Raw genomic sequence first — 27,182 nt, forward strand, 5'->3', positions numbered from 1 at the left:
TTTTACAGTTGTTGTATATCTAGGTGCTTTCAGAACTCCTAACCTGTGAGCTGACCATCTATTGCTTTTCATATTTATAGTGCTTTCCAACCTAGCATAATAAGAGCATGAGGGAAACACAAATAATAACATGCCATATTACCAAGAACAGGAGCAAAAGTTGCTTAATGCAGCAGGGAGGCCTTGCAATTCTTTAGAAAATTCAAGACCACAACTTCCACACATTTTTCCCCATTCACTGTGCTTCACAGTAGGTAACATCTGTGTTTTAAAGCTCTAAGGCAGTAGGAATCAAGAATAGAAACTCAGAGTAGAAAGCCAGTTAAGATAGAGATTTCAAAATATCACAGAAATGCCCCGAAGTTTTGTCTTCGAATTTTTTCATCCACGTTAGACCTTCCAAGAACTGTCACTTAAGTCACACAGAGAATGGCAGTATGTAAAAAAAAAAAAATTAAGAAAAAATCCAATAATTCCCACTTTATTCCTCCACCTTCACCAGATGTAAGCTAACACCACAATTACAAAAGTACACTGGTCACATACTGAATGTAAAAAACCGCAGGAAGTCCCCTAGGAAGGGTTTGTGGGAAAAAAAATTACCATTGAACATGTTAGGCTACATTTGCACTGCAACTTTTCTTATTCACCTTTCTGTTGCTACAGAGCTTTTGCATATTTAACACGTGATAGTACAAATTGACTTTGAGGGATAAAGAAAATTAGCAGCAGCAGATAGAATGTTTTGGCATAAATTAATTATTTTAATATTCTTACTTTTTGCAGTAACTGAAAAACATCCATAGGGAATCTCTTAAGCTAGGCAATGAGAGAACAATCTCCTGGGAATGCTCATGGTATTTTCAGAGAATCTACACAAGAAATCTCAGGAATGCAATAATTTTGTTATCACTAGGCTCCAGTCAATAAAAATGGCATCCTTAACACAACTGGGAACTCAGTAAGTAAAAAAAAATATATATAGTGGCATTTTAAACCAGAGCTAAGTAACTGGTTTCTGGATCTGAAAACGTTAGTTCTATTTTAAGTAAGTTTTTTCCTGTAAAAAGTCAAGAAACTTCAACTCTTTAAGTTAACATTTAAAATCCCGTCACATTCCTGGATTTATCACTTCCATAAATTCAGCAGGTTATCTTAGTATTGGAGTTCTGCTTAATACAGACTGTAAACTACTACTTTGAAAGACTTATGGATGCATCCATTATTTGGCTTCATAGACAGCAAAATTATTTTGGCACATCTTTTAGAAATTTCCTTTTATCTCTTATTTCCTTTTATCTAAATCCCATTAGATGTTTCCAGAATGCAAGATTCTGCAGTTTTCTATAACCTGCTATAAAAAAAGTTTGCTTGGCAGTGCCCTGTATTTTATAGGCTCATTTCTAAAGCAGAGTAAAGTTTTCTAGACTGTCTCCTCTGGAGTACTGAATGGTGCCTTTCTGCATAAATAAAAGCTAGGGAAATCTGGCATCCTTAGACCTCAGATGGTTTATGAAATGTAAAACCATCTCTTCAAAGCAGTTGCTTTAAGAATCCAGGACCCTTACTGCAGAGTTGTATCAGGAATATTTTTTAAAAACTGTTCAAAACCTCTTGAGCAGGCAACATTCAATATGCCATCCTAGTTTCATTACCGAAAGAGCAGAAGATAACAATTCTATAAAAAGTTATAAATCTCTTCCTTAAGTCAGACAGAAGTGCATCATCACAAGGTGATCCCCAGAGCCTTCTCTTCTGCAGGCTGAAGAACTCCAGTTCTCTCAACCTGTCTTCATGGGAGAGGTGCTCCAGCCCTCTGAGCAGTTTTGCTGCCTCCCTCTTGACTCATTCCAGCAGATGTTCTGTATGCTGGGGGCCCCGGAGCTGGATGAGCACTCCAGGTGGAGTCTCAGGAGAGCAGAGCAGAGGGCCAGTCACCTCCATCCACCTGCTGGCCATGCTGCTTTGGTTGCAGCCCAGGCTAGGGTTGGCTTTCTGGGCTGTGAGTGCACACTGCTGGCTCATGCTGAGCATCTTGTTAGCCAACCACAACTCTCCCAGTGGATAATTCCTTATCCACGGAATGGTCTCTCTGTCAAATCCAAACCTCTTAAGCTGAGAGACAAGAATGTCACAACAACCAGATTAACACCAAAGTATCTTCTGCACATGTGTGAAATACCATATTATATGGTTTTACTTAAACGGTTACCACAACTAAATGCCGAAAGGAGACCCAAATCTATTTACTTTTATTAATAAAAATAAAATCAATATAGGAAGCCTCTGAACCACTGTATGCCCAGAATTTTAATGCACCCATGTCTAGCAAACCCAACTGCAGCAAATACTCTTGTGTACTGCATTTAATCTTGGTAGACTTAGAAAAATATTTCAGCAATACACCTGAAGCAGCACATCTTCATTGTCTAAGTTAGGCATTTTATATGCACAGGTTCAACCTACCCTAGCCACTTAAGATTCTTCCATTTCCCTTTAGATTTGCTAAAAAAAACCCCAAACCTGTCTGCTTGATTTTTGCAGTAAGATGATTGTTTCAACTTAATGGGTTTCTTGAGATAAGTGTTTCTGTGATTTTATTCTTGTGAGATGCAACATCACATCCTTTACTGCCTCACACAGGTGCTGATTAAATTTTCTAATTTCTTGTGAAAGGCATGCATTTCAGAACAGTCTGACTCCTAAACAGTCATGGGCACAGTGAAAGGTTTCTAATAGTTTCTCACAGGTCAAATTTTTTTTCTTCCTTCAGGCATAAACCCATTGCATTAAGATATTATGTTTCCAAATACACCCCTACTGAACACAGTGACTTGAGAGTTCAGCTTCTCAATTGCCTCTCAGAAACTGAGATTAGATATAAACATGGATCAAAAACAATCCAGAAAAAAGCCAAACTTATTGTTTCTATGTATGTGGAAACGAGATAAGATTGCCATTGTCTTGCATGTGTTTAAAACCCATATTCTTAAAAATAAACAAATCACTGTGGTGAACTCTTTCTTTCCCCGACAGGACAGAGCATAAAATCTAAGACACAAGCTTCAAATTTGTACCTTACTTATTTCCCTCCTCAGCAAAGTCTAATTCTTCTCAATGATTATAAGCTCATATTTATAACCACAAAAAACTTGATGCTGACAAACTGAGACCAGAGAATATGCTGGTAAGAACAAATGTAGGAAAAAGTTGGAACACCTTAAGTATTCAAGATGAGCAGATTCCTTAACTCTTAGTTTGGTTCACAATAATTTGTTCTCAACTTCCTCACTGTTACACTAGAAATAACTTTTATTTAAATTAAAATTAATTAAATAAATTAGCATTAAATAAATAAGTAATACAAATAAATTAAATAATTAACAAATAAATAAGCATTTTAATTTCCGCAATTTGGGATTTATTGTTTCACAAAGTTTAAGACAGTCACATCACATCTCCCATACTGCCACATTTATAGGGCAAGGTTTGTTAGTTTAAACTGTTTTGGGAGGTATTTTTTTTTTCAGCTGTACTGCTAATGCCCTTATGTCTTAATGCAGGAAAAAGAATAGTTGTGCCAAAAAATCCACCTGCCAGTGCCACAAAAAGCCCTTTTTTGCAGGCTTTTTTCAGCCCTTAATTTGTTTTCAAGTTCCATGAATCAGTCATTTAGAGAAGATACCCTTTCCATGATAGGCTGCACCACATCAATCAGCATGAGTGATAAAAGGATAAAAAAGGATAAAAGGGAAGGATCATATCAGAATAGTCTGTATAAATCACAAAATTCCAAAAACATGTGAGGCGGGCTGTTTGTCTGTAACCATAACACACTAGAGGGAATACACAAGCATCGATATTAACAGTAGGATTGCTGAGACATAAACATAAAGGAATTCAGTATACATGTGCATAACTCAGGAGAAACTTTGTTTCCTCCAAAACAGCTGTTATGCAATGGGGACCATGACAATCTAGCAATCAGGAAGAAGAAACCCATAGACAATTTATTTAAAGAAGTATTTCCCTTTTTCACTACTTCGCAGTCCAGTGTTATCCAGTAAAACTCTAACTGGGAATTGTATTTGAAGAACAGATATTCACAAACATTCTATTTGGTGTAACTTGTTTATGAAACCTCCCATGCAAGAGAATATCACACTGGAAACAGTGCTAAGCCATCACCTTCTGTAGCGTCAGGATGCTGCTGTGTAATTCTAACAGATACCTCACCTTACGGCTTGGGTTTTTTTATCCTGCACACAGAAAAGAATCTGGTAGACATGAGCAACACTGAGCTTGCAAGAGATGTGGCTAGGTGGCAGATGAAATGAACAATGCTATAGGGTATCTGTTGTATTCATTTTCAGCAGTTACTATAGCTGAAGATTTTTGATACAAAGGAAAGATGTGTACATATAGACTCTACAGAAAGAAGTTACTGCCATCGTGCTGTCTAGAGTTTACCTTCTAAAAGGTTTCTGCCTGCACTAAAGCAATATGTAGCATCCCTGTCCTGCCTGATACAGAATTCTACAAGCTTAACATGATCAAAGGCTTGGCTGGTCTACTCTGAATCAACTGCTGGTATTGCAAACTAACCCCTGTGGCAGTAAATGTCACAATGACAATTGTATTCCTTTGTATTTGATTGTATTTATTGCTTTTCAACTGGCTCTTGTTGTCATTAGGTCCTTCTCTGTCCTTCCTTCTATCAGACTGCTCTAACAGAAATATTAAGAGACAATATTTGAATTTTTATTGCTAAAGCAATATTTTGTCCAACTGCAAGAGAAAATAAAAAGCAGGTTGTGTCTCAGCAGGAAAGACAAATCTAATGATTTGTGACAGACAGCCATCCTTCAGGGACGCTAAGTTTCTCTTCTTGAGGCACACTACAGAACCCTGCCTAGGCAGTCATCTCCAGCCATCAATGTACTTGCAATGTTGACATTCTTCTGCTTGTGTCCTGGAGAATGACAGAAGGCTATTGGAGAGCAGAGTCGATATTACATTAACTCCACCAGGCAGAAACAAAGGGTGTGTAGTGGCTACAGCCACTGGGGACCAGAAGTTTCTTCCTGATGTCCTCAGAAGTTTCTTCCTGATGTCCTCAGATAGTGCAAGTGTACAGAGGGAAACAAAGCACTGCTCAGTTGCTCCTCTACTTCATGCTGAGGCTATACAGAAAGATCAGCATGAAGTTTACTATGTCCTATCTCCTGCTCAGCAGAGGAGGCAAGAGGAGCTGCACAGCCTCCAGCACACAAGTGACATGTGGCCCACTTCATCTCTCCTGATGAAGAGAGACAGAGGCCCAAAGGAAGTGTGCCTCTCTGAGATGCAGGCCAGATACAGCTCATGAGAAAATAAAGTTCCCAAATCCCCAGGGAAACATAATTTTTAGTCAGGAAAATAAAAGCAAAGCTGAATACAAACAGGAAAAGAAATGAGATTTATTTATAGCTTTGATGAACCCTGCAATACTATTACTAGTATTCTACTTCTCCATATATACAAGAAGCCAGAACTTTTGTAGAAGACACTAACTTTCTCTCAGGAGCTCAGCTGCAGCTACAGGTCTCTATTACAACTCATCATGGCAGTTTATATGCTCCAAGAACTAGGGTGACTCCAGTAAAACTAAAGCTCTAATTTAAGGCACTGTTTTGCACTTATGAAGATCTAATTAATTTGCATCTTAACAACAAGAAACCACAGAGATTCAACAGCCACTGATACTACTTGATCATCTGAGCAGTGGATTAGGCTCCTTTCAACCAATCCTTTTTTTGGTCCAAATGAGTTAATTGTTGTCAAACTTCAGTGCACTCTGTAAGCACGAATCTCCACAGAATGTGCTAGGTTAGAGGATTCAAAATGTGAACTATCAAAGAGCACCAAAGAAAAGTTAAGAAAAAGCAATTATCTTGCAAAGCACACTTCATACACAGCTTAGAACATAAGGGGAGGTTAATTTCAAAATTCTAAACTCACTGTGAAAAGACAAGGTTTACAGTTAGTTGAGCTGAGTTAAAAGGTGTTTTCCAATACCATGCTTTTTGGAGAACATGCAGGACTCCAGACATCATTCCTTACCCTTACAGCAAACCCAGACAAAACTGAAAGCAAGTAACATATTAAGTGCTTACCATTAGGAATACAACCCCCTGCTATAACAGTATATAAATAACTATTTAGAATAATTATTTCAAAATTAATTTGATTTTTTAAGAAATTCCATTATCATGCTTCTCCATGACATTCTTCAGTAGCACCGCTTACATGAATATGAAAGAAATTAATGATATCACAGTAAGCATGGAATCAGGAAAGATACAAGACAAAACCCATGCTATTTTGTTTCTTGTTTTGCTAATGCTCCTACCAGGCTGTGGCAGTAGCCCAACAAATGCCTGGTAATCAACCTGCTCCATTACAACGAATCTATGTTTCAGATATTACTCTGAGTTCAGACAGTTTTCTTTCATAATTAGGTTGCGTTTCAAGCACTAAACTTTAAAACTGCAACACTATCCCGTTGCTGTTGGTAACAATCTCAGGAGCCTGCAAGTACCTATATTTTCTAGAATCCTGAATCCATGTGAAACCCCAGAGTGATTTCTTTCCACCTCTTTGCTCCTGGTGCATTCCTGTTAAGTGCCGATCAGCTCTAACACCAACTCTTTTTTAGGGAAAGTAGGTGGCACCACCAGAGCTTTGTTAGAGAAAAGCAGTTCTTTGAAAAAAGGATTAGAGGAACTTACACGAGAAGGAGGATTGCAAGGTCTGGTTGCAGCACCAGCCAACACCCCTCCTGTAACTCATCTAAGGTTTGGAGCAAGACATGAGAGATGTTGCATATATGGCAACAGGAAAATAGCTGGCAGTGCAAAAACATGCTGGCCCTTGCACTAGTCCCTGGGGAGTAGCCAGCCCACACACATCCCTCTAGGATCCCAGTCTGCATCAAAGCTATGCTGTGTCTGGCCTATCCCATGGTTCACTAGGACCTGAGAGATGAGTTTTGAACTTAATGCATTTCATCCAACTTGCTGAAATTCTCCTAGATTCCTATATCCATAACTTCTTAAAATATGAGCTGAGAGTGGGTTTTCTGCTAAAAAGAGTTTTAGTAGGCACAATCTCAAAGGATGTTTGCTGGTTTTTCCTCTTTTTCTATTACAAGTCCTTTACATCCCATAAAAAGGCACATTAAGGTGGAGAGTAGAGCCACGTGCTATCAGCAGAAGGCTAAAGACAGAAGAAAAGAAAGTTACGGAAAAGTGCTCTGCAAACTCTGCAGGAAGGCTGTGGGGGTACTGCCTTGAATGGGAAAAGCTTTAACACAGGTGGTGGCAGCGGGATAAAAGAAGAGGCAGGACACAAGAGAGGTGGTGCCGGGGCCAGCCCATCAATCCTGCCGGGGCCGCGCACTCACCGCAGGAATTCCCGTAACTCCGCGGGCTCCACGCCGTCCAGCTGCAGCTGCCCCCCCGCCAGACGCTCGCAGACCAGCGGCGCCCGCGCCAGCAGCACCGCCCGGTGCACCCGCACCTCCTCGTCGCCTGCTCGGAAGGTCACGTCGGAGCGGGTCCCCTCCGCCAGCAGCCTGCGGGACGGCACCGTTACCGCGTGTCCCCGCCCCGCCCGGCGCCGCCCCCGACTCGGCCACCGCCCCGCGCCCACCTGTCGAGGTCCTGCCGGAGCTGCTCGGCCAGCGCCTCCTTCAGCCGCTGCCGCTCCGCCGCCGCCGCCGGGCCGGGGCCCTTCGGCGCTGCGCCGCCGCCGCCGCAGCGCGCCATGTGCCGGCCGCCACTCCGCCCCGCGCCCGGCACGGCGACAGACACTGGGGCGGGACTGGCAGTCGGTGTCTTGGCGGCGGGCCGCCGCAGTCACGGGAGCACCGGGACGGCGCTCGGGGCGCGGGCAGTAACCGGCCCCGGAGCGGGAGCGCCGCGGGACTCGCGCTGTGCGGGAAGCGGCGCCTTCCCCGCGCCGCTCGGGGGGCGGGGCCAGCAGGGGCCTCCGCCAATGAGAGCCGGCAGCGCTGGCCTGGCCCCGCCCCATCAGGGAACCTGGGAAGGGTGGGGCCACCCCGATGGGGGCGGGGCCTCGGCCGAGCGCGGGTGCCGCCGGGAGTGCGCCCCCTGCCGGCCGCCGCTCGGCCCCACGCCGTGTGGGTCTGGAGCAGGGCCGTTCCCTCACATCATAGCCGTTCCCTCACACCGGGGCCGTTCCCTCACACCGGGGCCGTTCCCGCCGCGCCTTCGTGTGCGGGGCCCGGCGCTCCGCGCCGCCCCTGCCGTGTGCACCTGCCGCAGGGCCGCAGGGAAGGAAGCGGGGCGGGCTGCAGCTTCCAGCCAGCCGGTGCTCTGCAGGAAGATCTGTACTCCCCAGCACTGGATGTCTTGCCAAAGCAAAACTGCTGCACAGGTGATCCAAGTCGCTCTGTGCCACCTCCTGAGGCAAAGGAGAACCTTTCCAGCCTCATAGTGTAAGTAAGAGAGGCACATAACCACTTAAGTTGGTAAGCGCTCAAAGAATTCAGGGAAAAATGCTTGTAAGGCAGGTACCAGTGGTGGAGGAAAGAAACAAGTTCAACACCATTGTCATGGTTCTCAGGAGACTTTTCTGGGATTTGCAGAAGGGGGCGAGAGCAGGTCTCTATCCAGGAGCTAATGGTGGGCAGGCAGCACCGCTTGGTCCTTCCTTGCGAGGTTACACGGAGCAGGGACTGCTCTGAGTACCTGAGTGGGGCACTGGCTCGAAAGCGATGACACACATGGCAGTGTGGGGATGTGTCGAGACTCCCCCGTATCTCCGACCTCTGTTCTGCTCTGATGTGGACAGCTGGTTCAGGCTCACCTGGCCCTAATGCCTCCCCCAGTGGGATCTTGTTCACCTTTGATTCCAGGGCACTGTGTCCGCTCTGAAGGTCGAGTGGGAGGCTTTGGAAACCTGATAAGCAGGTGACACCTATCCTGTGGTCTTGTATTCTTGATTCTTTTCCCCTTGTAGTTAGCATACAGTTTTCTTCTCCCCTGCTATTACACACAAGTTAATTCTACCCCTTTGCATCCATAATCACTGTGTCTCTTCCTCCTATAAACACAGGAACTTGGCAGCAGCTCTTGGAGACAAGAACTGTAGTTGCTGACATAGGAAGGATAACGCTAACAATAAGGCATTATTTTCAAGAAATTACAACAATCATAGCATGAGTGTCCAGGCTGAATACCGGACCAGCTATTCAAATCCAGTTCTCAGCTTCAGGAAATCTTTCCATAAGAAGTCAGATAAAGTAAAGGGAGTTGTGTAAGTTGTATTTTATTAGACAGAGGTGGATTTGATACATGTTATATCTTAATTTTCCATTGTTCTTGTTCAGACGTGGAGTGTACAGGTTTCCCATTTTTTAGTCAAGAAAGAAAAACACATTGCGCAAAGCAGCTGCATTCAACAATACAACAAGATACAGATCATTATTCACTTGAAGACTAGAAACGTACCCAGAAAAATTTCAATCATTCAGTATGCTAAAATATAGATAAAAAGAGTTAATTACTGTTTAATGGTAAAATACATTAAAAAAATTCAGGCAAATCTAGAATGAAAACTTGTGACTTTCTTCAGTATGGCACCACTCCATTGTTTCATTATAAACTTGTAAAAGGCACCACACATTAAAACTGTAAAGCAAGGGAGAAAACAAAACCAAGCAACTTTCCATGATATTCTTTCTGTACAAATACATATGTATTTTAAGGCAGGTGTTTTTATGTGCAAAATACAAGTATACAGGTAAAACCAATGTTGGTATCATATAGTCTCATACTCACTTCTTTTAGCTGTACGATTAGTGTCCAAATGTACAGTACAATGAAAACACTTTTCTCTAACAGAGCTCAAAATAGAAGGCAGGCTGGAAATATGGCCCTGATAACAATTAGGTTTTAAATCCAAAGAGCTTTTATTTAGACCCCTTAAAACATGTACAAACAGTCATTCTCTTTTTCTTTTTGTCTCTTCCTTAAGAAAGGTCCATATCAACTTATTCACTATGTCAGGTTGATCCTGCTGGAGCCAATGACTGGCTTCTGACAAAATAGTTAATCTGAAATGATTTTTAACATAAATCCTTGTAATTTCTGCCATCTCAACTTCCATAAACGCATCTCTTTCTCCCCATAATAGCAGGGTTGGCATGATGACTTCATGGTGCTGCAGAGGTAGGCAGCTTTAAAAATAAAACACAGTTAGGTCTTATTTTAATAAAAAATGACCAAGACATATTTCATTCAACAGAGTTTTTGAAATCAGTGCAGTGAATCTCATTGTAAACTTTCTGGGTTCCATGATGTCTTCTACAATACCAAAAAAACATTGTGCCCCCAAGTTCTAACAAAATGATCTGCTTTAACTTTCAGTAAAAATTTAAAAGTTTTTCTTAATACAGTAATTTAAAATTGAATATTTTATAATTATTACCTCATATTAGAGACATTATGAAAGATGCAAGTAGCTAGAATGAAAGACTTTTCAGTATTAACCCATCAAAATTTATTCCAGCACATTTCAAAGATGCTAAAAAGTTTATCTGAGCTTGAATTGCCTACTTTTAGCCACATACAGTGACAGACTAGCTGTGACAATTAAAAAGAGATTCCATCTAACCAGATGCAAGGATTAATTATATTAATGCAAAACGAGGATTATTTTAAACCAGAAATGTGTAAAAGATTTCCTAAACAAACTTTTATGACATATGTAAGTAGCAGTTTTAAACTTAGGAGTTAGTTAAGAGACTATGCTCTGTAAAAACAGCAAGACAAAGAAGGTGACATGTCTTAGTTTAAAATAAGACAAAGAAATTGAGACTCTGAAGACCTTCTTCCTCTCTACTTACATGTGAAGTCAAGAAATGTTAATAAAAGATCAGTTTAGATAACCATCTCATTTTGATTGATTACAAAAATTCTTAAAATGGCCTTTTTTGCCAGGGCATTTAAATCTCATTTTGCAAACAACCTAATCTCACCCACTGAACCACAGTTTATTCATAGTACCAATTTGAAAAATTGATAATCTGATGATCTGATTCAGTGCATTGAGACTAATCTCTTTACCTTTTAATCCAGTATCCTGGATCTCTTCACTATTAACATGTGTGTTTTTTCAGTACTGTAGAGTTTACTGTTTTGTGCCTTGCAAGATTTGTAGCTTCACTGAGGCAACCTCTATCAGGCTTTCTACAGGCTTTTTTTTACAGGCTTTTTTGTCACTTTTCATTGCCTATGAACTACACTAAATTTTTGTTCAGTCTGGAATATGGGAAATTATATCATGCCTGAAGTTTCTAGAAATCGCCTTTAATTATCACACAGATTTCTCATTCTGAGAGGGAAGTTCCATTCATGAAATATTAAAGTCCCTGAAAAACAGACTCAGATCTTCATAGAGCATTATTACACTATAACAATGTTTTCTGTAACAGTTTCTCTGTAAACAGTGAAGTACTTCTTAACTGTTACAAGAGAACTAATCCCATTTTCCAAACAAATGGCGTATCAGAAGAAATTAAAGTTCCAGCTTCTTACCTTATCTCTCTTAACCAAGCATAGTAGAAAAACTTTATGGATTTATTCTGAAAGTGTTTGTATTTAATGTATAGTGAAAGGAATGATCACTGTGCTATTTATAAAAAGATCTGCTGGTGATGGATGGAAGTAGGTTATTTTAATCACCTCTTTGGAAATAACATTCCAGAAAAATTAGGCTCAGAAGAATGAAACTCCAAGTGGATAGCAACGAGTTGGAACCCTTTAACACGTAGGTCACCAGTATCACCCCACTGGGAGTTATGGTCAATACAAGTCATTAGCATCCAAGTGCTGCTTAATGACTTAGATGAGAGAAAGGGAAAATTCCAATCCAATTTTCATATTTAACAATTCCCATCCCATAAGGCATGACCATCAGAACTGGTGGCAAGAACTGAATGACTGATCTCTTCGTTCCAGTCCAAAGCCTGCTGCATTGTGGCTGACGGTACCTAAATAAGATTCTCTGAATTCAGGGCAGGTGTACTTTCATTAGTAGAATTAAGCAAACAATGCACAAACAAACACAAAACACACAGAGGAATTAACAGCTGTGAAGATACTTTCTGACTTATAGCTGATACTACGCTTTCTTTCTGAGTCTGACAAGGCCTGAAACAATAGTTTACACATTCACAACTCTTCCATGTGCCCGTGGCTCCCAGGGCAATTCAGCCATCACAGGCACGTCACAGCTGCTGTCAGAGGAGCATCTGGTTAATTGGACGCGCAGCGAAGCGAGGTGCTGTGGCCACGGAACGAGCAGGGCTCGGGGCGCTCACGCCTCCGAGCTCCTCGTTAGCCCTGCCCGGGGCTCCTGCAGAGCAGCTGGGGGCAGGGGAGCCGCTGGGCAGCCAGGCAGCCCCGCGGCCCTGGGACATCCCAGCTGATGTCATCGCCTGATCTCTGCACAGCTTTAAATAAGTGCATTGTTACCATCTCATTTATTCCCCATTGTCAGCCGTGCTTGGGGGTAGCTTTCTGCTTTCTCATTCCAGTTCTATCTCAGCCTGTACAAACCAGCACCTAGCTCAGGTTCCTGCTGATTGCTATCCTGACAGTGACTGCATGGATGGCACAGAAAGAGCAGTAAAGGTGGCAGTAAATTTGGACTGTGGAAAATGAAAAGTTAATCTGCTCCAAACATCTACTGCCTGAGTTCAGGGAAAGAAGGAATTGTCATTTTAAAGGATATTGAGAAGCTGGTCTTTTGTTAGAGAAGCATGCAGGACATTTATCACGGCTGAAGATTGGAGACAGTAAAGGAAAAACAAGTTCAATGCCACTCTTCTTGATACAATCCTTCAAGTTAGTGCTATAAGTAGAATACATGCAGAGTTAAGACCTTCTGGTGCTGTTTTTGGTAGATAAAAAAAGGGGTGTCAGTCTCTAAGGCCAAGCAAACTCCTTTCAGGGAAGTTAAAACCATTAGAAAGCTGTTTGATAAAATAAATATTAATCCTGCAAAAATATTTCCTATTATGATGCTATTTCTCTTTTTTTCTATGAGGTGAGTCTGCTAAGACAAATAAAGGAACAAAAAACCCCAAACCTAAAACGTGTTAGGTTAGTTTTAGGCTTTGTTATAAAAAACACCTCTCCCACCTTTCTGAAAAATATAAATAGCCTAAACACAATAAAATTGTGTCAGGCATGGTTTTGTAAAGTTACAAGTGAGAGTAACATAATTGGATGCTATATAATCTAGTACTGTTATATAATAAGAAGCTCTTGATAGACATTATCATAATATAAATTGTAATGCAAACAATTAACTGTTGTTAATTTTTAAAGTTTTATTTAGAGGTGAATTTTTGGGATTGCCATGGGGGCTGTGAATGAGGAAGGGTCTTTGCTTTATTAGATTTTGAAACAAAGATTTTCCTTACGTGCACTCTGCTTGTTTTGCCGTTTTGTGTGGACATCTCTCAGAACACACTGGGCCCCTCACTGCTTTACCTGTCCTGTGCCCACCTGATGAGGTTTCAGGAACACATCTGGGGCTTTTCCCCTGGTTCAGCAGCACGAGAGGAGCCGCACTAACACTTCTGGGCTCCAGGGGACACTCTAGAATAGTTTCCTTTCTTATTATACTGACCTGAAAATAGTTCTGTAATGGTTAATGGGGCCTGTTAATGCTCCAGGTTGTGAAAAGACGTAGAGATAAGCTTCAATATCCTCTGCAGTTAATCTGCAGCCTTTCCTTCCAATTCCAGTTGCCTGGCTGGTAAATAAACTTTTCAGAACCTACAAAAGCAAGAAGAAAAAGCTATTATGTAAGATAGCTAGAAAATGTGATTTCTCTCCTTTAACAGAACATCTTTCTAAAACCTGTTTATGCATATTTATAAATTTATTCAAAGTACAGTGAATGGTTCAAATCAGTTTTTAGAGAGCTATGTGTGTGTAAAGCACAAGGAAAATATCTCTAGTATAACTTATTGCAGAATAACCAAGTAGAGAGAAATACCAGTATTACCAAGTTACTGCATCCTGACCTGCTACCTGTGACAGGCAAGGCAAGTGCAGGCACACAGGTTTTTTCTGGGATGGACCACAGCAGGTGACAGGGAAGGAGGGAGGATGATTCCTGACCTCCCAGCTGGCTGTGCCCTGCGTGTGCAGCACTGGGAGCTCTGCACGGGGCTGTTGGTGTGTAGGAGGGTGCATCCTGCGGCTGCATCGTCCGTTTCTATCTGCTCCTACTTATTGTATTTAAGGTTATACAAAGTGTTAGCCTTGGCTCCTCAGGCAGAATTAATCACCTAGCTCAATGCAGTGCTCAGACTCCCACACTGCCTGTGCTGTAGCAGGCTCTGAGAGATAAGAGGATGTCCCACTGCACACAGGAACTTAGATAAGTCAGCAGGAATTCCCCGGGCACCGTGTCCCACTGGTATGGGCACAAGTAAAACCAGCTGACTCACAGTAATGCACTCTAGTTCTGGAGGTTGAGTACATCCCTCAGCACCTCCCAGAAATGCAGAATTAAGAATTAATCTCAGAGATTCTATGTACTTGTATGCTACTTTATATAAAGCTTAAGAAGAAAAATCAGAAAGCTCCCTATTTTTTCCAGTAGTTATAAATACATCAGAAGGGATCAATGTAGGTGGCAATTCTTCCATTACTCACAGTTACATATATAAACAAGAGCATTCATTTTCTCACCTTGAAATCATTTAGTGTAAACATGAATTCAGGAAACCATGGCATTTGGAAAAAGAAGTAGTAACCAGATTTAATCAATTGTGATGGATGTCGTAGAATGTATTCTGAAACAAAAATGTCCATGAATTAAAAATGAAAACTGATGGCTCAAACAAAATTACAATTAATATTACTATTTTTTAAACTTAAAGGAATGTTTTAAAAATATTACATTAAAGTATGCTGTGTGACAAAAGATGATTATTGTTTCAGGAGTAAATATATGATGTGGTCATTAAAAGATACTTCTTTTATAAATGTTAGTAGAAACAGCCAGCAAAATAAAAGTTTGCCAAAGATTAGGTGAGGACAGCAGCACTGGAGAGTTTAATTGCATGGTAGGTTTTCACTTAGAGATCGATTTGTGTAGCTAGTCCAAAGTATTTTTTCCAGATATGGAATAAAAGGCATAAATAGATATTTCTCTCATCAATGGTGTGAAGCACAGAAATCTGTCGATGGTGATCCGCTGACATTCTAAAGACTGCATCACTCCTGTTCATACAAGTATAGACTTTTTCTAACAGTGTCTTTTTGGCAATTTCAAGAACTGCAATTAAGGTTACATAGAGTTCACTTTTTAAGCATTTTTACGGCCATTTTTGAAGACATAGGAGCATATATTGCAAAAGGGAAAAATATATATAAAACAAACCTGCATTGACTGTTGGTTTTTTTTTCAATTTTAAATCTGTGTCTTCAGTGAGTTTCAATAGCCAACACTGACATTCAAATATCTAACTTCCTTAAAGTAAGCACACAATGTGTGCAGGTACTAGGAAGTCTAGAACTTTTCTTTTACAGGTGCAAATTCAGGAATGTAAAAACTGCATTCCCAACACAGGGCATATCTCTGAAATATTAATTCTGACAGTGAATCAAAATGGGTTTTAAGCCAACATAAATTGAAGTGTTGGCTATCTTTTAAGCTTTCATTTCTTGTACATTCTTAAATTGCATTACCCATTACATTTTTCTTGATCGACCATTGTCAGCACTGATCACTTTACTTCTCTGTACTGTTTATAAACTGTGTATTTTCTTCTAATCCACAGTAGAATAAATTTGATGTAGGGAGAATTCGTCAAGCTACAGAACAGATTTTGTAGTTCAACAAATATGCAAACAAATACTATAATAAAATGCAATTGTCTTCTCTACAGCCTCACTCCTGCTCTGGTTGAAAACACTGGAAGAAGCTTCTGCTTGCTTATGTGGTGAACACATCTCTCCATGGGTAAGTGTGGATTAACCACCTGGCAAAATGTTCTTTAGTATCTTAGTAAGGTGCCCAAGAACACTGTGAGAACAACAAATGTGGATGGTGTGGCTGATCCCACAGTGTAAGGTCAGACTTACATTCAATTGAAATGAAAATTAAAGCTGTGCTGAATATTCTTAGCTATTTATGGGGAAATGATATGAATTTTTAAATGGAGATAGGGTAAGGCCAGCAATTGAAAAAAATTAAAATTAGTGAGATTGTACTTTACTTTTAATTACTGAATGTTGATATAATTCCTATGAAATATTTTGTAGTTCTGGGTAGCAGACAAACTCTATCACACAACAAGTAGTGAAACCAGTCTAGTTTCAGCAAAGTACTGCTGTATTCCTGAGCATCTAGTAAGTAGTCTGGAAAGACTTCTTACAATGACTATTGTACCAGATCATAAATTGTTACTTGTCACCTAAATCAGGATGCAACACTCATGTCTAATTCACATGAATACAAAGGCAGGCTTATGCAGACTTAATAATGCAGTGCAGCCTTTACCAAAGTGTAATACAATATACATCGCTCTTTGGGAATCTTTTCCTGATGAAGTGGAACAAAACAGATTCATGTGTATGAAAATTATTTCATAACTTGTGGACCCTCAAGGATTAAAAAAAAAAATCTGTAACTTTTGTTGCAAGCATTGCCACTTCCTACAATAAATTTATTTCCAGAAGTCAAATAAATACTTGATATCTTACTGCTTCACAAAACACAGTCCAGAATGTGAGAGCCATCGAGTACTGGCAGCTCATCTACCGAGGCAGGGTGTTGGTTCTCAAAGCAAACACAATCATGGCCAAAATGCAGATACTTTGAACTAACAAAGACCACTGTAAAACTTACCTGTAAATACAGAAGGATGAGGGAAATTAACCACAATCAGCTTAGTCACCATTTCAGGGTAACATATGGCCACTAACCAAGCGATCATTCCTCCCCAGTCGTGGCCAATCAACACACATTTGTTGTATCCTACCACAGAAACACAGATACATGCTTTTATTTCAAAGGAATCAGTAGCCACAGAAATTATCACATACAATAAAATAATTATTGGGCTAAATAGGTGGTTCAGCACATTTATTAATGTAACTTTAATACTGCACTGCTTCCATTACCAATGGTCAGAAAAAAAAGGGCACTGTTACAGTTTAAAAATTTACAAATACTTCAAAGTATTTAATTGGACTTCATTAAACTTTAACTGTACTATCCCCATGTCACCCTAAAGTCACTCAGTATGCAGATGGCCACCCTGTTCACATCTTGGCCAATGCAGGGTCAGATAGACAGTTCAGTCTGCAGTCAGTATAACACACGGACATTTGCCATGTTCAGGGAGTTTGGAATTTGAAACTGTAGACAAAAAGACTGAGCAATCTCCTGAGCACCTCCAGAACAAAATTAATCCTAATGAATTTCTCTGAATATGAGGGGTTATCTAAGCACTCAATGCCATCATTATACAAAAAGTGGTGGCCATAATAATAGCCATATGTGCAGCATGTGTAAACACTCCTGTTTGTATACTTAGGAGGCCTGTAGCTTTTCTCCATAAGCTGTTTGGTTGGCAATTTTATTAGTTCTGGACATTCAGATACTTATTCTTTCATCAATAAAAATTGTATTTTAGCAGCAATAGAAGGGGCATGGGCAGGATAGTGACCAAAGGTCTTGAAAGCTTAATCACTCTTTCTTTAACCACTGCTGGAAAACAACATAGTGTCAGTATCACCTTCCTCATTGAGGACTGAAATGTTGAGCACACAGACTACAAATGAAACATATAAAAGCCAAAATGTTTAGAATTCTGACATACATTTGGACACAGCTGTCAAAGAATGTTATAAATCCTCTTGGATAGAAATCTTCTGCAGTACTTTTGATATAATCAAGTCCTCCAAAAGAATTTAACTTGGGATTAGGACAAACAAAGATAACAAGGCTCTGAAGTGCTTTTTTTAAAAAAAAAATCCCTCTGAAATTGAATTATGCTGAGAGCACTTCTCAAGCATAACCATGGCATTACCATGGAGATTAACACAACCAGCAAAGGCTGGAAAATGTCAACACTGTGAGGACTGTCTGCCCAATCTTTTGCCAATACTCAAACATCACAAGCGAAGCAAATCCTAAATTCAAATCTCAGAACTTGAATCACTGCTTTATTATTTCTTCATACGAAATGCAGAAAGTTGTTTTACTGTCGCTAGAGTATCCAGGGAATGAAAATGATTCAGAGAATGGCAGTCTAATCCTTTGCATTGCTTTTGGTATGGAAGGGAAATACCCTTCACCCGGGGTTACAATTTATCACCCAGGCAGGGACACTTCAAACTGAACTAGAGGGGCAAATTTTGCACTTCAGCTCTAGACCTTTACCTTGTGTATTTGCACAGAGAGCAGCATTTCCCTCCCTTCTGCTCTCACTGTTGTGTAAGACTGAGTGATTCAGCTCTTGAGAACTGACTGTTGTGCAGGAGTAGTGTTTTTGGAGGGCTTTCTGGTTTGGTTTTCTTTTTTTTTTTTTTTTTTTTTTTTTACAGCAGATGTACTCTCATCATCTCTGTAAAGCCCACAATATTTATTATGTCTTGTTTGTGCAAGAAGAATGTAATCTGATATAAATTCCTTGGTCTGCAAGTGCTTTAAGACTCTAACTCAGAATATTATCCACTAAATGCAAGTGTTTAGGAGGAAAGACTTCTTAGGGAAAAAGACCATAGGTTTGTACTGATGGGTTTTGCAGCACATAGGAATTGTTTTTCAAAACTCCTGATGGAAAAATCATCTTTACATATTGCTTATACTGACATACACATTGTAATTATAAAACCATGCTTTTTAATTTATAATTGTAGAAAAATATTAGTATCCTTAGATTTATATCTATACCCCTCTGTAATATGTATATATTTAAAAAAACAAAAACTGTGATAGATATTTATGTGGGGATTTTTCCCTAGAAAATCAAGTCATTTGAGTCAAGTAGGTTTTTCTTCTACTAACTCACCTAGAGATTCCAAAATATCCTTTATGTCTGCTATCAGGCAATCTAACTTGTAATTTTCTTTGTGAGGAGGAGCATCTGTTTCTCCATAACCTCTCAAATCCAGGGCCACCACTCGATATTCACTCTTAAATTCCCGCAATTGATGGCGCCAAGAATACCTAACAAAAGGGAAAAAAAGTTGGAGTTACAAGGTCAAGCAGTATGATACCAGAAATGTACTCAATGCTTTTGCACCCAAATATCTGAGGGTAAACTAGCATGGCTTTGTCTGCTATGAGATTCTTTTTCCTTTCTGTGCTGTGCTGATGGTCCTTTGTGGCTGCAGTAGTTTTTGTGCTCCCTTCTTGAATTCCCCAGTAACAAAGTGCAGCTGCCAGAAAGGGGGCATGTCCAGAGCCAGGGTTTTTCAACAATTCCTGGAATCTGGCACAGTCCCTTTGCTGCAAAGGAAGCAGGCATAAACCAGAGCACAGGGAGGAGTATTTTGCTTTATCCTTGCAGCCATAGTAGCATCAAAAAAGTAAGGTCTGAAAAGCTTTCTCTTCTCCATGGCAGCCATGGTTTGCAGTTTTTTTCTATTCAGAAACAGAATGTCAGATAATTCATACACTAAATAAACCAAAGAAAGAAATCCAGTTAAACCAAATGGTCTTGATGAAGTTTATAGGATTTATCCTGTGTACACTTTGATCTGTGTGTCTGTACCAGAACTGTGGCAGAGCAAGCTCTCTCAATGTGTTGGTACTACACAAAGAATTTCATCCTTGTGTTTCCATGGAAAAGAGTGATAACATTGCATACATCAAAAGGCATACAAAGGCAAGAACTCAGGCAAAGGCCTGGGCTATTCCTCACTTTTTAACTGTGTGTAGTGACTAGATGTGTGTTTTGAAGCAAGAATAAAAAGAAAGTGGTGGGTTCTTTGTCTGCAAGAACTACCTGCCCTTCAGCTGTTACTGAAATCAAATAAATTTCAGAATAGCCAGTAACATGACAGACATTACCTTATTTTACACTGTAATAGAAAGATATATGAAAAACATGATCCTTCTGGACATATATAGCAGTGATTTCATCCCTCTGTGCTAGGATCTAGCTTTTACTTCTGCTTGTTTCAACAGTTTCAGATAAAGGATATATAACATTGGGATCATGGTGGTTGTAGGTGTGATGCACAGAATTCTACCTTAATCCAAACAGTGTCTGCATCAGACCATGGGCTCTTCCACTTTACTTTTGTCTTCAGCCTATGAGGGACTTTGAACTTAAATAATGCTACAGGAACACTCAGTGATACGGATCTGTATTCATATAAACAAAACAATCAGAACATTTTCACTTCAGTGCTGCATAATGCTAAGACAAGGTTTAGCTGAGATCCCCAGGAATGAATTTTTTAAAGGTGTTATATAATGAGTTGGACAGCTGACTTTGCCATGGTAACTGTTGCAGCTATTCTATATACTTTAGTAAGAAGAAAGAACCCAGCCCATAAATAAATAAATAAACTATTTTTGTTTTCAGAAAATGTCTATAAGCTATTCTCATCCTCTGTTTTCACAACAGTCCATCAGTCTCCAAATGTCTGACCTATCACATGGATAGGTTTTATATTCAAAGAAACCCTTTTATCCCAAATGATACATAACTGTTGGACAACTGCTTTGCAAGCAGAATTTGGCAATGTTGTGAATGCCTCCATGTTCATAAGGTTGAATCTATTTTGAGACTTTCTGATCACATTCTTTCTAAAAGGCAAGTAGTATAAAATGCAGCAGCTCACACACAACTTTTAAGTACTCAGCTGCCTTAACACATTATGTCCAATTTCAAGTATTTTATTATTGACCTTCCTCAGTGCATTGATTCTCAAGTTCTTATGCATTTAAAACACTCACTGACTCCAGTGAATTACATGCTTTAGTGATCTGTCACCTTCAGACATTCTCTATCACTCTTAGTGGTCAGTATTGTCTGCTTATATTTGTGCTATTTATAACCTTGAGACATTTGAAGGCAGAGGATTTGTTAAAATTAAGTACTGTAATTGTAGATAATATACTTTTTGTTTTCCCAGATAAACAATATGAACTTGATGCTGCTTTACATCTCTCTTAAATTGAGGTCATTTTATCTTGTGGTCTCAGAACAATCACTATTCCTGAATGAAAAAGTATTCACTGAGTGAATGAACTACCTAACACAAATATTGGTAATATGACTGGTTTACAGACTATTAGGATGGAGTGTTCTTTTTAAAAACAGTGATAGAAACTATGCCTATTGGTGGTCCCAGTGACCTACATCACAGGTTTTTTATTCATCCCTTTTGAATGGTTAGACAATACAATCTTGTAGCTGCCACTTACAGCATGACTCACTATTCTAAATGGTAAGAATTACTTTCTGCTTTTTAAAAATAATATGCCTGATCTCAGTTGAATACGTATATAAAATGCTAATTTTTCCATTACTATTCCATTACTATTCCATTACTATTACTATAATATAGGGGAAATCAGCTGTAGTCTCATTGCCTGTGTTAGAACATGCTTTAAGCAAGATATACATAATGTTTGAATAAAATATGCACTGGCCCATCTAACTGTCCTTTCCATCAAAGTTTACAGCTTTAATAATTTTAGATAGCAATCTATTACTAGAATAATGTCCTTCTTTGAAAATCTAACTTCACACAAATGTGACTGTGTCCCATCCCCCTCAAGGGCATTAGTATCTCTAGGGGAAATTGCTGAGGAAAGAGAATTGACCTCTCTTCTACTTGGGTCAGTTTAGCATGGTATGACCTGAGCACAGATTGAAAGATCACAGTTTCAGCAGTGGCCTCTAGCCCCACAGCTGAGTTTGGAAAGGAAAAGGATCATTTACCTTGCTGAATTACTGGCATTAGTACTTCCCTTATTCCCTTACTGTTTTTTCTGTGCAAGCTCTGTAAGCCATGTTTCACTAGTTAAACCTGACAATGACAGCCTGAGCAATTTGGTTAAATCATTGGACACATGACTGCTTTTCATTGTTATAAACAAATATTTAGGATTGGGTTTGATTCATCATTCATCTTGTGATGAACTAATAATAGAACCTTTTTCCCTGAGTAGCATTCTGAAATTAGGCTGCACAATAGCCTATAAGGCTCATAGTTCTTCCCCTCCCTGTTAAGAATTAATGTATAGTATTTTTAATAAATGGAGCGATCCAGATTGCACTTAACATAAAAGGGATCCTTATTTTAACACCCTCTACTATAATTCATAAGTTTAGCCATATAGTACAAGTACTATCCAAACAGGAAATTTGTTTATAATTAGCAGTTCCTTCACAAAGTTTGCAGGAAAGGGTACATCCCTGAGGAAAAATGGATTGACAGTACAAAAAACATGGTTGGTTTGTGTTAGTCTGAAGGAATTTTTTGCAGATGCTGCAGTTAAAAAAATGTTTCAATGGTTTGTTTCCTACTGAAACTTCATTTGTTAGTATTCATAAATACACATAAGGGATCACACTGGGGATATTTAAGCAGAGATGTTCATCCTTGGGTACCTTATGCAGCCTCTTTCATAACAGAAAATGGGGAAGGGAGTTTACCAGAATTCTGGAAAGCCATGAAGCAGCAACATGAGTGGTTTGCCCCTTTCTCCAGCAGCCACATAGTGAAATCGTAACCCTGAATCCTAAAATAAGAGAAAAAGAAGTGTGTTTATTGCTGCATAGAACTGCTATTCTGGGATTTGAGAATGATGAAGGTTTCAGACCATATTCTAAGAAATAATATATTGCACCTAAAATATCAAATTATCAGTTTTGAAGCTGAAGCCTTCTGTACTTCTGAGATCAGGTATCTGCTACACCCTGGCAATGCTGAGTATCCCACACCGTGCACACCCACCACAGCTTCTTCCAGGAAGGACCATCTCCAATACCTGCCAGGCTGTGTGCCTGTGTGCCAGCCCAGCCCTGAGCACACAAACGCTTCTGACAGAGCCCTGCCTGGCACAGCCACTGGGAAATGCAGGTTCTTGTCACAGCAACACATTGCTTTCACACAGACACCAGTCATGTGCTATACAGAAAGACTTTAAAATGCAGTATACTTTAAATGCACTTCCAATCTTTCAGTTAGCTGGTAAGATTATGCAACTATTTAAAACCATCACATTGCATTCTGGCATGATAAGGGACCATGTGGATTCTTAACAACCAAAACCAATCAAAATTAAGTAACTAGAAAGAAAGATATTTTTGCTAGTTTTTATCACTCTAGGTTTCAGACTTACTTCAGAAAATTATGTTTATTATTATAAAAAAGCTTTAATGTTCTAATCTTTTTTCTGCCTTATCAATAGTTTCTTATAAGAAACTATCTTTTAAGAAAATAGATCTTATGAGAATTACAAGCAGGCAACTTACTTACTGTAGAAGGTGAACATTGAAATGCTATTGCAGTGAATGGATGTACACAAGCCTACACTGACTGAAGGTCAAATCCAGTAAAATTTAAATAACCTGTGATTATGACCTAGAGGTTTTACTGAATTCTGACACAGAAGTGGATACAGAAGTTGGGAGTTAGCTCACAAATACTGTTTAGAAGTCATGTGAAAGAAACTGCGGAAAGAAGGGTTGTACAGCTCTTGAACAAATGTCAAAGCCTGCCATTTCAAAAAATAAAGAAAAATCCAATGCCTTTGCTGCACAAGAGCTAATATCAGGGCAAGGGTCATGAATGCATACAAAAAAGGATTTCTTGCCAAAGATGCTTCAAATACTCTGAGATATCTTGACACTCATAAGTCACTAACGAGCTGCAGAACTATTAACTTACATTCTCATTCTTGAAAGGGCTCTGAAGAGTGAACTATTTTGATTTTTTATACTTGCTCTGGATGTAATAGGGACTTCTTCTTAGTTTTGCCCCTAATTACACTGATATTTCACCTCTGGAATGCCAATGAACTTGAAGTTCCTAGAGGTAAAAGTAAATTCCTAGTAAATTTTGGGGCACTTACATCATCCGTATCATTCTCCAGATCACTCTGCCTTTGGTCCTTTTATATTGTAAAAAAAGTAGAAGTTTCTCAGTCTCCTTCTACAGTTTCTCATTTACTGAGTAATGGGTAAGCTCCATGCTCCTCCTCCATGCTGCTTCTTTCAGTCAGCATCCTCTTGGGATTTACCCTCCATGTTTTCATTTTAATCTATTTGTTGCTTTTAAGGAACTCCCCTTTACTCCTGAAAATTTCATCCCCACTTGTACAGCGGCAATTTAAATATTGACATGGCCTAAACTAAGCCCATCCTTGCCTTTTTCAGTTGCTGCTGTTCCCTTTTTCCCACCCCCCAAAACAGACATAGGATGTTGCCACCTTTTCCAACACTGACTGTTCTATTGAAATTTGAATGGATTTGTAGGATGTATGTGTAGGAAAGCAATCCGTTAGCCTGCTGTTATCCAACACTAAGAGTTTCTTTTTTCCTGAAATGAGTGATCAACTCGCTGTCAATATGACAATGCTGTCATATTGACAGCATTTCGATTTGCCCCCAAGTGCTCTCCTATTACTGTCATACCCCTCTCACTTCCCCAGCAGCCTGTTCATTTACTGCTTTGTGCTACAGGAAAAAAAGAACATGTCATATGAGTGAAAAAGCCCACACATGCCTCCTAATGATGTTAGCAAAAGAAAACAAGCAAATCATGACAAACGGGGCTCGCTAATTTGTATTAGTACTGCCTGGCACAGAACCATCTGCACAGAACCCTGGGAACAGAGATCTTTGTACTTATTTTTTTAGCACTTGAAAAAACTCGCTGTGGATTCTTAGTTCACCTATAACTGCAAAAGAAACCTAGCTAATACAGCTGCATTTAGAGTATCCAGTAAAGGAGCAAATCACAGGTGGAGACCTGAGACAAATACAGAAATTGACTTGTGGCTTAAACTGTACAACCTGAGGAACGACAATTAGCTTCTTACTCCGCGTTTTCCCTGTGACAGCGATGCACGAAAAGAGCTCCCCGGTGCAGCTGGGCAAACCGTAAATAGCAGAGAGAGCAGAGGAGGTGCAGGGAGCGGTGGGCTGCGGGACACCCGGGGCCGATGAACCCCCCACCGCCCACGCAGGGCTCCGCACCCGGGCGGGCCGGGCACCGCGTCCCCCCGGCCTGCGGGACCGGGCACGGCACCGCTTCCCGGGGCAGCGCGGGCAGGCGCTGGGGGCGCGCCGCTGTACGAGCACGCACGGCAGGGCAGGCGGGCTGTCCGCGCACCGCACAGGGCAGGATAGGGGTGCCGTGCACAGCACACCCCATACACAGCAGGGCAGGGGTGCCGTGCACGGCACACCCCGCACACAGCAGGGCAGGGGTGCCGTGTACGGCACACCCCGCACACAGCAGGGCAGGGGTGTCGTGTACGGCACACCCCGCACACAGCAGGGCAGGGGTGCCATGCACAGCGCGGGGGTGGGTGCCTGCGCGCCCAGCGGGGCCCTCTCCTCCCGCCCTCGCCCTCACCTTGATGCGGACGTAGCAGTGGGTGCCCAGGGAGGGGTCGTTGAGGCAGGCGGGGGGATTCTCCCGCACCACCCAGCGGAAGGTCTCGCCCGGCCGCCGGCCGATGCTCCAGAGCAGCCGCAGCCCGGCGATGCAGGCGCACACCCCGCAGTAGCTGTAAACCAGTGCCCAGAAGAGCAGCGCCCGGGCGGCCACCATCACCCGGCGGGCGGGCGGAGGGCACGCAGCGCCGGGTCTCGCCATCGGGCCTCGCCGCCGCCGTCCCCGCCGGCCGGGAGGGGCTCGGAGCGTCGCCGCCGCCAGGAGCCGCCCGAGCGGAGGCACCGGGAGCGGCGGCGCGCCCGCCCCGCGGCCCTCGCCCTGCGCCGCCGCCGGGCACAGCGCCGGGCACAGCGCCGGGCACAGCGCCGGCCGTCCGCACGTTCCGGGCTCGCCGGGCCGCGGGCGGTGCCTCGGGGGCGACGGCGCTGCGGCCCGGGTCGCGCCCGCCCGCGCACGGCTCGGCCAAGGCGGGCTCTGCTCCCCAGGTATTTGGCGGTGGACGAGGGAGATGCCGTCCCTGGGGCGGCGGGCGCGGCTGTGTCACCTGCGCGCTTCGGCAGAGCCGCCAGACACATCGGAACGCGCCCGGAATGTCATTGCGAGCAGCGGGCCGGCCCCGCCAACGTGCCTGCCCCAGGCCCCGGCACTGCACGCTCCGAGCGCGCCCTTGAGCGCCCGTACCTTATTGCCGTGCCAGAGATGGAGAACTACAGGCATGGGGCTGTTTGCTCGCACCGTAGTGTTTTTCAAGACCGCATTGTTTCACTGCCGCTTCACTTATCACCATTTAAAGGTGATTTTGTAAACGCGTTTGCACTATTTAGTTATTATATGCTATTACTAGTGAGTATTTCTTAAAAAGATAAATCGCCTAAACTGAACTTAGTCTGCATTGATATCTCAACTCCCGAGGGCTGACAGAGGCTGAACAATCCCCTGCCTGCCCATTAATAAATCACTACGAACATACACCAGGGAGTCACTGTCTCATACAGGGCCACAGATGCCAGGGTAAGAAGAAAGTCTCCACTCTGTCTCCTAATAACCTACTGATATGCAGGGTAAAGGGTAATTTAAAACTAGAATGGCTCACATAATCCAAAACTGTAAGTACAAGTGTAACTATATGAACCAGTTGATTTTACAAGTTGTAAAAGTGCATTATACGAAATTACAGTTTATTAGCTCTAGAAGATAACAAAATGTGGACATGGTATTTGCTGACTACAAGAAAAGTATAATTGAGCTTGCATGATTTAACTCACTGCATGGCTTGCTCACCTTTACTCCTAGATCCTTTGCTTCTCAGATTAGAGGATATGGGCAAGTTCAAGACTTTTGGAGGCCACATGAGAGTCACAGCTCATGTGTGGGCCTATGAGCATCTTCTTGCTATTTGAAGAGAGCAGGGTTGCCAATTTTGTGAATTTAATGCATACCAAAATTTGTTCTTGGTCCAGATGAGTCTGTAGGATTAGAATTTAATTCTAAGAA

At 41.4% G+C, this 27,182-nt stretch overlaps 2 protein-coding genes across 2 annotated transcripts in view; both read right to left on the reverse strand.

The window, feature by feature from the left end:
• Positions 1 to 7,808, reverse strand: part of BTBD8 (BTB domain containing 8) — a 33,607-nt gene extending 25,799 nt beyond the window's left edge. The window contains exons 1-2 of the mRNA XM_062497588.1: positions 7,693 to 7,808; positions 7,445 to 7,615 (exon numbers count right to left, since the gene is read on the reverse strand). Of these exons, the coding sequence (XP_062353572.1) occupies positions 7,445 to 7,615; positions 7,693 to 7,808 (287 nt within the window). The remainder of the gene's footprint in view (positions 1 to 7,444; positions 7,616 to 7,692) is intronic.
• A 2,200-nt stretch (positions 7,809 to 10,008) lies between these two features.
• On the reverse strand, positions 10,009 to 25,889 carry EPHX4 (epoxide hydrolase 4). The gene is made up of 7 exons (XM_062497685.1): positions 25,647 to 25,889; positions 22,718 to 22,803; positions 19,112 to 19,269; positions 16,942 to 17,070; positions 14,778 to 14,881; positions 13,705 to 13,853; positions 10,009 to 10,243 (listed from the first exon to the last, which is right to left on the reverse strand). The coding sequence occupies exons 1-7, from the start codon at positions 25,887 to 25,889 to the stop codon at positions 10,009 to 10,011; spliced, it is 1,104 nt and encodes a 367-aa protein (XP_062353669.1).
• Between the last annotated feature and the right edge of the window lie 1,293 nt (positions 25,890 to 27,182).

The sequence above is a fragment of the Cinclus cinclus genome, chromosome 8 (assembly GCF_963662255.1).
Source record: "Cinclus cinclus chromosome 8, bCinCin1.1, whole genome shotgun sequence".
Lineage (NCBI taxonomy): Eukaryota > Metazoa > Chordata > Aves > Passeriformes > Cinclidae > Cinclus > Cinclus cinclus.